The sequence below is a fragment of the Oncorhynchus mykiss genome, chromosome 6, assembly GCF_013265735.2.
Source record: "Oncorhynchus mykiss isolate Arlee chromosome 6, USDA_OmykA_1.1, whole genome shotgun sequence".
Taxonomy (NCBI): domain Eukaryota; kingdom Metazoa; phylum Chordata; class Actinopteri; order Salmoniformes; family Salmonidae; genus Oncorhynchus; species Oncorhynchus mykiss.
Genome location: NC_048570.1, coordinates 40,475,949 through 40,490,070, shown reverse-complemented (window position 1 = coordinate 40,490,070; position 14,122 = coordinate 40,475,949). Strand labels below are relative to the sequence as shown.

Below are 14,122 nucleotides of genomic sequence, written 5' to 3'. Positions count from 1 at the left end.
AAGACATCCAGCCAACTTGACACAACTGTTGGAAGCATTGGAGTCAACATGGGCCAGCATCCCTGTGGAACGCTTTCGACACCTTGTAGAGTCAGGCCATGCCCCGACGAATTGAGGCTGTTCTGAGGGCAAAGAGGGTGTAACCTAATATTAGGAAGGTGTTCCTAATGTTTTGTACACTGTGTATAATCACCTTATTGGAAATGAAGCCATGTTTATTTACTTGCATCTTTATTGATTCCGTTTGATTTTACCCAGGAGTGATCTTCATCAAGCCATTGCAGTAACATAAATTCAAACCGTTAAAATAAGTACAAAAACATTGGTGGCAATTTCCTCTCTAAAACAATACAGTAATTACGTTGACATCACCAACAAGAAAAAAGAAACTAACAATGGCTTTGGATATAGTTGATATTGTTAGTAGTTGATGTTCGACATATTCTTACAATATGGTTGAGCCATGTAGTAGATCTAAACTAGCATTCATATACAGTTAAGAAACATTCAAGAAAAGCTTATAATACTTGTCCGATTCACAAGAATAATAATAACAATTGTAATAGTAATAATTTGATTTCATTAAATATTCACACGCAGTGTCTTGGTATGCTGGAATACACATGAACACATAAAAGCCATACTATTCACATCTAATTGAGTCTACTTCCGGTCTGATCTCCTCAATAGGACAAAGTGCAGTAAGTCTGAACCCTACCTCAGGAAGGCAATGTCTTCCTTTGGGATGCATCCCATTTTGAAAACTTGCACCTTTGCTGATTTGAAAGGGCTGGGTGGGTGAAAGTTAATTCAGCCTTTCTCTGGACCAAGCCTCTCATTCTTTCACTATTGTACTCTCACTTGCCTCCTATTTTTACATATGAAGGCAGTTTCAGCCCCCGTCCTCACTTTTTTCACCTCATTCTTTCTACTCACTCTTGTCACTTGGTCTTCTCCTCTCCTCCCACTCTTGGTCATAAAAGCATGATCTGAAAGTATAAATAATGACACTATCCGAGTAAAGCCAGTGTGTTTCTGTGTCTCTTTCGCAGACCCCGGAATAAACAGTCATTTTCAAGTAATTTTCTCTGCTGGTGGGGAGCTCTGACACAGCTCAATGCTGACCCCTTGTGTTCATCTTTAGTCACCGCGGACAGTTTGTAGTGCCAGAGAGCCAGCCCACTGGGCACATACTAGTTTAATCAATGTTGTTTCCACATCATTTCAATGAAATGACGAAGAACCAATGTCGAAGAGACGTTGAAATGACATCTGTGCCTAGTGGGAGGTTCTCCAATATCCCTGAATCTACATTAAGAATCATTCAGAGTTCGACTAAATTTAATCTCAAGCCACTTCAGGAAATGAGCTGAAATGGAACCAACCAAACAACTACCAATCAACTATACTACTATTCTCCTAATTTCCTCCTATTAAAAAACACTTTTGATTTTTCATCCCCAATTGTCACTTTCCGACACATCCACTTTCTCATCACAATCCTCTCACACACCTTCTGAGAGAAACATCGTCCCAGAAATGGAAAAGACAAGCACATTCTGCAAAACATCGCCCCTGATTATCCTCTAAAATATGATTCTGGTTTCCCCGACTTCATGTCCCATTATCATAGACATGCAGTTTGGCAAACTACCCTCCAGGTTGGTACCAAGCCTTCCAGAACAATAACATGATTATTTGCATTCAAACTAGAATGTTATCATCTTGGAACTTTTGGTGCCAATCTTGCTTCCATTTTGAGTGTCACTGCTTCCCACCAAGACTGCCTGGTAAGCAATGGATACTCTATCATTGACAGGATTGAGTAGTTTAGTTTTAATATTCAGATATAGTGTACTTTTCTTGTAATGTAGTTTATATTGCATTCTATAATGTAGCCGCTGATTTTATTTTTCTGTTGTTTTCTTTTAATACTGTATTGTAATCAATTATAGTTTGTGTTCATAGTCTAAACTCTATTGTATTGTTCTCTGCTGTTCAGTTTGCATTGGTTGTTTTAACTGTACAATATTCAATGGTACAGTTTGCGTTGCAGTTCTGTTTTGTAGCTTAATATGTCTTTTGTTGTTTGTAATCAAGTTGATTTTCAGTGGAATGGAGCCTCTCTAAATCTCAGTGGACTCTATCCTCTCCAGGCGCGAGGGACCTGCCCAGGGTGGGGGCAGCTGGAGGAGGGAAGGGGGGCCTTTCTGGTCCTCACAGTGCGGGGGTGAGAGGGTGAGTGCAATGGGGGCTGGGAGAGGGACTGAGGGCAGGGGAGGGAGGGTTGACAGTGCTGGTGGTGGGGGAGGGGAGATGGAAGATGAGGGGGAGGGGGTAAGTTTGGTCCCCAGCTGTCCCACCTGTTGCTCTAGAGCCTGGTTTTTCTGTAGAGTCTCCACATAGCTGACCTGAAGCTGCGCCTGGTATTTCAGCACACGCTCCTTCTCGTCAATCCAGGTGTGTCGCTCCTGGTCAAAACTGTGGGCCTGGAGCTCTCTCTGCTGACGTTCTAGACGTAAGGCCCCCTGGAGCTGTTCCAGCTGCTCACGCAGGTTCCCTGATTCCTCCCACTGGGCCTCCTGGCGCTGCTGCTGCTGGGCCTCCTGACGCAAGTAGGCTTCCTGACGAAGTTGAGCTTCCTTACGCAGTTGGGATTCCTGATGGAGATGGGCCTCCTGGCGTGGCTGCATGTCACACCACTGGGCCTCTTCACGCTGCTGCCTCTCCTGTCTCTGTGTCTCTTGCCTCTGGGCTTTTGCCTCATCACTCTGAAAGCTGAGCAGGGCATCTGAGGTGTGGGTAAGGGGGGTGGATGAGGGCTCAGTGGGGGTGCGGAGGCAGTATGGAGCCCCCCAGGGGGGGAGTAGCCTTCCTGCTGCTAGGGTTTGGGTTATGGCAGGATCAACCGCTCCGCCCAGCTCCCCAAGAGTTCGTTTAAGACCCAGAACCTCAGCCTCAAACACACCCAGCTTCTCCCTCAGGATAGACACCTGACAAAGAAAAGGAGGTTTTAGTGTGCGTTAGTGCTGTCTCTGAGCTTTTTGAGGTTGGTTCACTGTTTTAAATTTTGATTATTTGGCTTGAATGCTGTAACAACACACAATAAAACAATTCGTAAAAGTCCCATGATGGTAGTGAATGTCCATTACTGCACATCACTTATTAACCATAATTTATTCATAGTACTTAAAAAAAACAGTTGTTGTGCATATTACGTTTGTTTTATTTGATTCCAAGTCATCATCTCATCTCTATAGAGTAGTGCTGAGAGATTCGTTCTTTTTGAGGTTGGTTCGGTATAAAACAATATTTCAACATTTAAAAATAATCCCGGTTTTCAATTTTGGCTAAATTATTTGGGTTGAATACTGTAACAACACAGAATAAAACAATTAATACAAGTCCAATGATGGTCGTGACTGGGTTTCAAAAGGTCGGAAACTTTCTGGTAAATTTCCCTGAATTTTTCCAGAAATTTTCCATGGGAAGTTAAGCCTGGACAATTCTAGGTTTTGTGGCATATTTTGGTTAAACTATCCCCAATTCAATGGAATTGCAACCCCCTGCATGCACAGTGTATTCTTCCATTCTTCCAGCTGATTCTCAAGATCTTGCACACTAATGAGATGCTATTGAGCCCACACTACTACACTGTCTGAGTCAAGGACTACATGCTGTCTGATAAATTTTGATTACAATACTGGGTGGGGTGAATATACACTGCTCAAAAAAATAAAGGGAACACTAAAATAACACATCCTAGATCTGAATTAATTAAATATTCTTAATAAATACTTTTTTCTTTATATAGTTGAATGTGCTGACAACAAAATCACACAAAAAGTATCAATGGAAATCAAATTTATCAACCCATGGAGGTCTGGATTTGGAGTCACACTCTAAATTAAATGGAAAATCCACACTACAGGCTGATCCAACTTTGATGTAATGTCCTTAAAACAAGTCAAAATGAGGCTCAGTAGTGTATGTGGCCTCCACGTGCCTGTATGACCTCCCTACAAAGCCTGGGCATGCTCCTGATGAGGTGGCGGATGGTCTCCTGAGGGATCTCCTCCCAGACCTGGACTAAAGCATCCGCCAACTCCTGGACAGTCTGTGGTGCAACGTGGCTTCGGTGGATGGAGCGAGACATGATGTCCCAGATGTGCTCAATTGGTTTCAGGTCTGGGGAACGGGCGGGCCAGTCCATAGCATCAATGCCTTCCTCTTGCAGGAACTGCTGACACACTCCAGCCACATGAGGTCTAGCATTGTCTTGCATTAGGAGGAACCCAGGGCCAACCGCACCAGCATATGGTCTCACAAGGGGTCTGAGGATCTCATCTCGGTACCTAATGGCAGTCAGGCTACCTCTGGCGAGCACATGGAGGGCTGTGCGTCCTCCCAAAGAAATGCCACCCCACACCATGACTGACCCACCGCCAAACCGGTCATGCTGGAGGATGTTGCAGGCAGCAGAACGTTCTCCACGGCGTCTCCAGACTGCCACGTTGGTCACATGTGCTCAGTGTGAACCTGCTTTCATCTGTGAAGAGCACAGGGCGCCAGTGGCGAATTTGGCAATCTTGGTGTTCTCTAGCAAATGCCAAACGTCCTGCACGGTGTTGGGCTGGAAGCACAACCCCGACCTGTGGACGTCGGGCCCTCATACCACCCTCATGGAGTCTATTTCTGACCGTTTGAGCAGACACATGCACATTTGTGGCCTGCTGGAGGTCATTTTGCAGGGCTCTGGCAGTGCTCCTCCTGCTCCTTCTTGCACAAAGGCGGAGGTAGCGGTCCTGCTACTGGATTGTTGCCCTTCTACGGCCTCCTCCACGTCGCCTGTGTCCTGGTAGCGCCTCCATGCTCTGGACACTACGCTGACAGACACAGCAAACCTTCTTGCCACAGCTCGCATTGATGTGCCATCCTGGATGAGCTGCACTACCTGAGCCACTTGTGTGGGTTGTAGACTCCGTCTCATGCTACCACTAGAGTGAAAGCACCGGCAGCATTCAAAAGTGACCAAAACATCAGCCAGGAAGCATAGGAACTGAGAAGTGGTCTGTGGTTATCACCTGCAGAACCACTCCTTTATTGGGGGTGTCTTGCTAATTGCCTATAATTTCCACCTGTTGTCTAATCCATTTGCACAACAGCATGTGAAATTTATTGTCAATCAGTGTTGCTTCCTAAGTGGACAGTTTGATTTCACAGAAGTGTGATTGCCTTGGAGTTACATTGTGTTGTTTAAGTGTTCCCTTTATTTTTTTGAGCAGTGTATTTTATATGACATACATGATGATTTATTAACTAGTAAATAGTAGAACACAGAAAAGTGTGTTAAAATAATTTCTAACTTGTTAACAATTTCTGCTAGTTAGTATTTGCTACCATGTGGGTTTTAGCTTGCTTGAGCCTGCTAACTGAGGAGTGTTAATTCACCTGTTTCCATACATGTTTCATTTTAAAACATTTATCTTACAAAGGAGTTGTATAATCTAATTGCTTAACTATTTATCTGTACATGGAATTGGATTTGTTTTTTATTACAATTTTTTTCCCTAATCTTGACAGGAAAATGCAACGGGCACTATCTGATGTGTGGAGACATTTCACTGCAGCTAATGTAGAAGGAAAAGCTGTGTACATTTGCAAATACAGTGCCAAATCATACGTGAAGAATGCAACAAAGATGCAGACTCATCTGGCCAAGTGCATATAGTTCCCTCAGCGCTCACAACAAGCAACCTCTGACAAAAGTCCCTCTACTTTTATTTGAGGTGAAAATGATAAATCAGACACCTTATCGATAGCAATAGTTCATGGTCTTCCTGGAATTAGACGTTTTTTTGACTCAATGGAGTGACGTAGTCAGAGAAATGCTGATGAATGTCTTGCTCGAGCTGTGTATGCAACTATGCAACTCTGATGCTCACAGGCAATGTGTATTGGAAGAGATTTCTGAATGTTCTTCGCCCAGCATACACCCCTCCAACCAGACATGCTTTATCTACTAATTTGCTGGGTGCAGAGTTCAACAGAGTTCAAGTGAAGGTCAAGAAAATCATAGAGAAAGCAGACTGTATTGCAATCATCTCTGATGGGTGGTCGATTGTTCGTTGGCAAGGAATAATTAACTACAGTGCCTTGCGAAAGTATTCGGCCCCCTTGAACTTTGCGACCTTTTGCCACATTTCAGGCTTCAAACATAAAGATATAAAACCATATTTTTTTGTGAAGAATCAACAACAAGTGGGACACAATCATGAAGTGGAACGACATTTATTGGATATTTCAAACTTTTTTAACAAATCAAAAACTGAAAAATTGGGCGTGCAAAATTATTCAGCCCCTTTACTTTCAGTGCAGCAAACTCTCTCCAGAAGTTCAGTGAGGATCTCTGAATGATCCAATGTTGACCTAAATGACTAATGATGATAAATACAATCCACCTGTGTGTAATCAAGTCTCCGTATAAATGCACCTGCACTGTGATAGTCTCAGAGGTCCGTTAAAAGCGCAGAGAGCATCATGAAGAACAAGGAACACACCAGGCAGGTCCGAGATACTGTTGTGAAGAAGTTTAAAGCCGGATTTGGATACAAAAAGATTTCCCAAGCTTTAAACATCCCAAGGAGCACTGTGCAAGCGATAATATTGAAATGGAAGGAGTATCAGACCACTGCAAATCTACCAAGACCTGGCCTTCCCTCTAAACTTTCAGCTCATACAAGGAGAAGACTGATCAGAGATGCAGCCAAGAGGCCCATGATCACTCTGGATGAACTGCAGAGATCTACAGCTGAGGTGGGAGACTCTGTCCATAGGACAACAATCAGTCGTATATTGCACAAATCTGGCCTTTATGGAAGAGTGGCAAGAAGAAAGCCATTTCTTAAAGATATCCATAAAAAGTGTCGTTTAAAGTTTGCCACAAGCCACCTGGGAGACACACCAAACGTGGAAGATGCTCTGGTCAGATGAAACCAAAATTGAACTTTTTGGCAACAATGCAAAACGTTATGTTTGGCGTAAAAGCAACACAGCTGAACATACCATCCCCACTGTCAAACATGGTGGTGGCAGCATCATGGTTTGGGCCTGCTTTTCTTCAGCAGGGACAGGGAAGATGGTTAAAATTGATGGGAAGATGGATGGAGCCAAATACAGGACCATTCTGGAAGAAAACCTGATCGTCTGCAAAAGACCTGAGACTGGGACGGAGATTTGTCTTCCAACAAGACAATGATCTAAAACATAAAGCAAAATCTACAATGGAATGGTTCAAAAATAAACATATCCGGGTGTTAGAATGGCCAAGTCAAAGTCCAGACCTGAATCCAATCGAGAATCTGTGGAAAGAACTGAAAACTGCTGTTCACAAATGCTTTCCATCCAACCTCACTGAGCTCGAGCTGTTTTGCAAGGAGGAATGGGAAAAAATGTCAGTCTCTCGATGTGCAAAACTGATAGGGACATACCCCAAGCGACTTACAGCTGTAATCGCAGCAAAAGGTGGCACTACAAAGTATTAACTTAAGGGGGCTGAATCATTTTGCACGCCCAATTTTTCAGTTTTTGATTTGTTAAAAAAGTTTGAAATATCCAATAAATGTTGTTCCACTTCATGATTGTGTCCCACTTGTTGTTGATTCTTCACAAAAAAATACAGTTTTATATCTTTATGTTTGAAGCCTGAAATGTGGCAAAAGGTCGCAAAGTTCAAGGGGGCCGAATACTTTCGCAAGGCACTGTAAGTGAGAGGAATAAGAGCATCACATTGAAGCTGCCCAGCAACACCCATTAGGGTGGTTTTGTCATCATGTTTGACAGTCTCCTGGAGGGGAAGGAGTCTCTCCAAGAAATGGCCATATCACATATGGATGAGGGCAAGGTTCTTGGCAGTCTGGCGAAGTACACTTCCAACAAGGGCTTTGGGATGGAGATGCAATATGGCAATCGTGCCAACATATCTCATCAGCTACCTGATGGAAGGGACTTTTGTGAATCTGAGGTTCTTTCTTCTGTTGCCTCCATCATCCTCCAAATCCCACCAACATCAGCCGCCTCAGAGCGCAACTGGTCCTTGTTTGGGAACACACACACCAAAGAAAGCAACAGGCTGACCAATACAAGGGTTGAAAAATTGGTGGCCATCTGGGCAAATTTGAGGCTTTTTGAGCCTGACAATGAGCCATCCTCAACAAGGTTGGAAAGTGACAGTGAAGATGAGGCTTCAGAGTCTGATGTTCAAGAGGTGGACATTGACAAGGTCCAGGGAGAAGACATGGAAGCCTGAGAGGCAGACAACCAAAGCTTTAGTTTCTAGACTCTCATGTTGAAAACGTTTTTGGGAGATGCGATGGATCATTGGGGATCATTCAATATTCCCTTTCTTTTGTTGTTCAGTGAAATCATCCCATGTGAAGAGTCAACTCATTTAATTAAAGTTCAATTCCTAACTAAATAGTTTTTAACATTTATATCGGAAGGATTTAATAATTTGCAATTATGTCTACTTATGATAAGGTAAAAGGTTTATGTTTCTGTCTCCATATGATATGGTAAATATATCCAATGCAAAAAACATCTATATTTAAATTATATTAATATTAATTTGCATATATTTCTGTTAATTCCCATATATTCCCGTTAATTCCCATATATTCCCGTTAATTCCCACGGAAAGTTTCCACCTTTGAATATTCCCCCAAATCTGAAACCTTAGTAGTGACTGCTCATTACTGCTTACTACCATCATTTATTCACTTTGCTTTAATAAAATTGTTGTGTATAGTACATTTGTTTTATTTGCTGACTTTATCATTTCATTCCAAGTCATCATCTCATCTCTATAGAGCTGCTGCCTACACTGTCTGACAAAATCACTGTTTTGTAGTTCTTCAAAGTAAATAAGGCATACTTTTAAGACTGCTGAATACCAACTATCAATCACTTAGAGCATGTATTTTCAGGTAGAGACACTTTGCGAAGCAACAGCTTCTCTATATATCACGTCACGATCACACATTCTTCTGTTCCTCTCCGTGTCTGCACCACACTGACCTAACTTAGTAGGCGTAAATGAACTGTTAAGTTTGGATCTCATTTGTCACTAAAGGAACTGTGTAATGTGCACATTGAGCTCACAGAAAAATAAATACATCAAGGGAATTCAAATAATTGAACCGACGTCGGTCAATGAGTTGTTTAATCACTCAGCACTAGTGTGCATATACTGTTTGTGTGTGTATGGCCCCTAACTCTAAAACAACAGGATATCCCATCTAGTGTCACATATTTGTGTCATCAGAAATTTGACTTACAGGTCTGTATGTGTATAGCTACCTCAGTCAGCGTCCTTCTCAGCTCTCCCTGGCAGCGCTCCAGCTCCAGGCTCTTGTTGGTGTAGGAGTCCTTGAGGCCCAGCATGACCTCCTCCCGGTCTCTCAGCTGAGCGTTGGCCTCTTTCAGCTGACCCCTGAGGGCCACCATCTCTCCCGCCCGCTGGGTCACCTCCACCTGGCTCTCCCTCAGCTGCTGCTTCAGCAGGGAGATCTCCCCCGCTTTCTGACATACCTGGACCACACAGCAGGGAAAGCATATAGTGTTGTAAGGTAGAGCTGCAGTGTTATGGGGCTGTTCACACCGACGCACCATGCACAAACACACACACACACACACACACACACACCCACCCACCCACCCACCCACCCACCCACCCACCCACCCACCCACCCACCCACCCACCCACCCACCCACCCACCCACCCACCCACCACACACACCTCCCACTTGGTCTCCTCCAGGCGTGGCAGTATGTCGGCCTGCTCCTTCCTGAAGTCCAGACACTTCCTCTCCAGCTCTTCTCTCTGGGCCAGCAAGGCAGGCATCTCCTCCTGCAGGCGCCGCTTGTCCTGCGACAGACGGGTGATCTGGGCCTGCAGGGCATTCTGGGAGCGCTGGGCGCGGCGCGTCACCTGTACACAGAGGAAGAGATTAACAACATTTGGTGGATTCTTATTGGTTAATGCCGCTGTGGAATGTGTGGTCACCTGCTGCAGGCGGGAGGCATAGTTCTGTCTCAGCTCTTCCATCTGTCTCTCCCACACGCGCTGCTTCTCCTCAAAAACCTGGACGATGGCTGCCTCGCTCTGGTCCAAGTTACGATGCATGTGCTGCACCTGGGAGAGGGGAGGAGAGGAGAGAGAGCTCAGGAGAGGAGGGAAGGATTGTTGGCACTGACTGAAGCAATGATAATTGCTACATCCATGAAATCTACTAAAATAAATCACCCTTGACCACTAAATGACCTTTCACCTCTCACCTCTTGCTCCTTCTCCCAGAGCCGGTCCTCCAGGTCTTGGATGACGTCATCAGAGGAAGGCGAGGGGCGAAGGGGTGCTGGGGTGTCCCCCAGGTGGCAGAGCCTCTGATAGGATGAGGAGCTCTTTCCTGAAGAGGAGTGGCCACTGTCCGAGGCACTCAGCCCATTCTGGAATAGTCTCACATAGATTCATATACAGTCCACACTGGACTGATACCAAACTGGATAGGTGCAGATACCCAGAGCAAGTAAAAACAATGTACGGTATATGAATTGCTGCTGGTAAACTGCACTACGCTAAAAGTATGTTAATGCTTATTAAATGTGAACTCATTTGGAGTCGACTGCAGTGTCTGTAATTATGTTCAAAAGACCCTACCCACCTGGTAGCCTGGTTTCTCCAGCTTGTCCTGAGCCACTGCAGCTCCAGCTGTGGTCCCCAGTCTGTTGATATGGCTGGTAGAAGCACTGAGAGTACCCAGGGCCGCTGGGGGCACATAGCCCGACCCAGAGCCTGTGTAGGTGGGCAGGCTGGTCAAGGAGTTTCTCCCCGAATCTGACATCCCCCCCTGGACCCCTCCTTTACCCTCACCCACTCCTGCTCCCTCTGCCCGGAAGCTGCCTCTTCCTGGGCTGTCCTGGTCTAGAAGGAGGGCCTCTGGAACTGCCCCTGGTTCTCCTCCCCCTGCTCCTCCTTCTCTACGCCCCCCCGCACCCCTACCCTCACCACTACTGGTTTGGCCTACGAGGTTCTGCATGGAGTGAAAGCTTTTGGGAACCACTGGTTTGAAGGCAGAAGGACGAACCAGCCCGGAGTTGTTCTAAAGAGTTGAAGGCAAAGGGGGAGGAAGGAGAGAGAGATTTGGGTAAAGAGCGATACGGGTAGAGATGGTTATAAAGAAACAGGAGAGGAAACTGTTAGCAAAACAACACATTAAAGGGGAATAACAGCAAATTTCAAAGGAAAAAAATTCTGTCAAAGTGCGAACCTCTCTCACTCAGAGAGAGCGAGGTAGAGGCAGAGCAATGTCACAGGGTTAGACATCCCACACTCATTGCAGCGCTAGAGAAAACTTTGTGGAATAACGCAAATCTATGAAAAATATAAACGTTCTGTCACAGCAAAAATACTACATTTGGGAAGTCCAATCGATTGTGAGATATGTGATAAATTTGGCTCGCTGGTTCACAATTTGACCTTTTCTGAGATCTCTGCCAAGCAAAGAGGAAAGGAGCCGACCTAATCCCGCCTCACACCCCATTGGACATAATTTAACCTGCCTGTCAACATTGTCCATCTTCCCTCTCTGACTGTAGGCTACATCCCTCGTTGCATGGTGTGATCAGATCATTACAGCAAAATATATCTACTAAAAGGAGAGGGAAAGACTACTGAGTGTGCCACATAATTGTCTACTTCATAGCATGACACATATGGGCTAAAAGGCTAAGTTATGCAACAAATGTTTCATGACATTCTAACTTTTCTACAGTAGCCAGCTGACAGCAAACATATCATTGGAGATATAGATTGATAGATACAGTATGTGATTGATGCTCATTGGGGTAGATCAAATATGATTTATTTACATTTATTATGAGCCTACATTTACAAATTGGTAGAATAATGACAATAATTTACAGAAATTATGCAGGAGATTACGTTTGCAAGCAGGGACAAATTGCCTTCCTCGAGCGAGCAAGAGAATGTGAAAATGTAGGCTAATTTTATCAAATGAACAGCCTATGTTTGCATCAAATACCCTACTCCTTCAAAGTTGTGTATTGATTATATATAGCATATGTGATGAATAATGATCACTGCAATCAACAGCTGCAGTGTTTGTCATTGGATTACCCCATGTCATGGAATAGGCTATGTACAAGTTTATAAAGACAAAAGGCAGACACATGGAATTATTTGATTTGGATGGGTGACATGACAAAGCTAGGTGGATACTTTCTAAACGAAAATGTGGGTGAAACACCTCCAGCGGTCTAAGGCACAGCATTGCAGTGTTGCGCCGTCACTACAGCCTGGAGTTTGATCCCAGACTGTATCACAACCGTCCGGGATTGGGAGTCCCATAAGGCGGCACCCAATAGGTCCAGCGTCATCTGGGTTAGGGGAGGGTTTGGCCGGGGGGGCTTTACTTGGCTCATTGTGCTTTAGCGACTCCTTGTGGCGGGCCCGGGCGCCTGCAGGCTGACTTCAGTCGTCAGTTGAACTGTGTTTTCTCTGACACATTGGGGCGGCTGACTTCCGGGTTAAGCGAGCGGGTGTTAAGAAGGATGGTTTGGCGGGTCATGTTCGGCAGGACGCATGACTTGACCTTCGCCTCTCCCGAGCCCGTTGGGGAGTTGCAGTGATGAGACAAGATCGTAATATCGGGAAATTGATGAGAAAAAAAGGAGGTAAAATTACAAAAAATATATAAAAAGAATAAATACAAATTTGGTTGAAACTTTGCTTCAGCTGTGTTGTTTCGCTTACGGGACTCGAGCCTGGATAGACTCGAAACTGGTAAAAACCTTATATATTCCAAAATTCTAACAAAATGACACCAGCGACATAATTTAGGAGATAAAGGTTGTGATCAGTGTTTCCGATGAGATCGACAATGGTCTTCTATTGTATTTGTGTGGCTACAATACCATCTTTAGTGCACATCATTTTCTGATTGGTTTCCAGAGCAATGAAAGAAGACAAATGAAATAGGCTACTACTGAGGGGTGTTGTGTTGGGTCGGGTGATGTGCTAAAGTCTGATTTGGGCTATTTTGAAAACTGCCGGTGTTGTGTTCATGAGGAGCAACCCTCGTGCGTGTGTTGTTGCAGGAGTTAGCTGCGGTTACCGCCTTGCTTGGCAGAGATCTCAGAAAAGGTCAAATAGTGAACCAATGACCCAAATTTATGACGTAAAATGTATATGCCATATCTCACAATCGATTGGACTTGCCGAATGGAGTATTTTCCCCGTGACAGAGCTAAGTTCTATCTAGAGCTGAAGTGAGCGTTTTCTCCGAGTGACCGAGATGTGCGTATTTGATTTTCGAAATGTGCCGTTATTCTCGTTTAAAGCATTAAAGTCAATGTCTAAAATCAGTAAACACTAGAAATCATTATGAAATACTATGGCAATATTTATTTGTAAGACCTTTTCACCATGTCAAATTCTATTTCATCAGTTATTATAAGATAGTCAAGTAATTATATAACAGTGTAATTTTACAGTCTTTATGTAACTGCAATGATATAGGGATACAGCAGAGTATGTGTGTCCCATGCAGGAATCAAACCCACACAACCCTGGTTTTGCTGTGATCTAATTGTGAACTAACTCACTATGCCAATAAGCCACATGACCCTAGCTACAAACATAATTGTTTGAGAAAAGGAACATACCTGCTCTAGTTTGCCAGAGACAGGCAGGATTTTGGGTGGGTTGTGGTTTGGAGGGTTGTTGTGATTGTCTGTTTTGGTCCCTCCAGTGTCTCTTTGTTGGTGGAGGGTCATCCCAGTACCAATATCCTTTCCTCCCAGTCCCACCAAGTTACTGCATACATCCAGACTCACAACCCCTCCTCGTGGCTCTCTTTCCCTCACTCTCTCAACCCTCTCTCTCGTCCTCTCTACCCTCTCTCTATCCCTCTCCCTCTCTACCCTGTCTCTATCCCTTTCTGCCCTCTCCTTTTCTCTTTCCCTCTCCCACTCCCTTTCTCTCTCCCTCTCTTTCTCCCACTCTCTACTCTCCCTATCCTTCTCTCTACTCTCCCTTTCCCTCCCT

At 44.5% G+C, this 14,122-nt stretch overlaps 1 protein-coding gene across 1 annotated transcript; it reads right to left on the bottom strand.

The window, feature by feature from the left end:
• Positions 1 to 218: 218 nt before the first annotated feature.
• LOC110525957 (leucine zipper putative tumor suppressor 3) lies at positions 219 to 14,034 on the bottom strand. Its single transcript, XM_021606490.2, has 7 exons — positions 13,741 to 14,034; positions 10,719 to 11,156; positions 10,336 to 10,503; positions 10,064 to 10,192; positions 9,797 to 9,988; positions 9,358 to 9,588; positions 219 to 2,993 (listed from the first exon to the last, which is right to left on the bottom strand). The coding sequence occupies exons 1-7, from the start codon at positions 13,849 to 13,851 to the stop codon at positions 2,127 to 2,129; spliced, it is 2,136 nt and encodes a 711-aa protein (XP_021462165.1). The 5' UTR covers positions 13,852 to 14,034; the 3' UTR covers positions 219 to 2,126.
• Between the last annotated feature and the right edge of the window lie 88 nt (positions 14,035 to 14,122).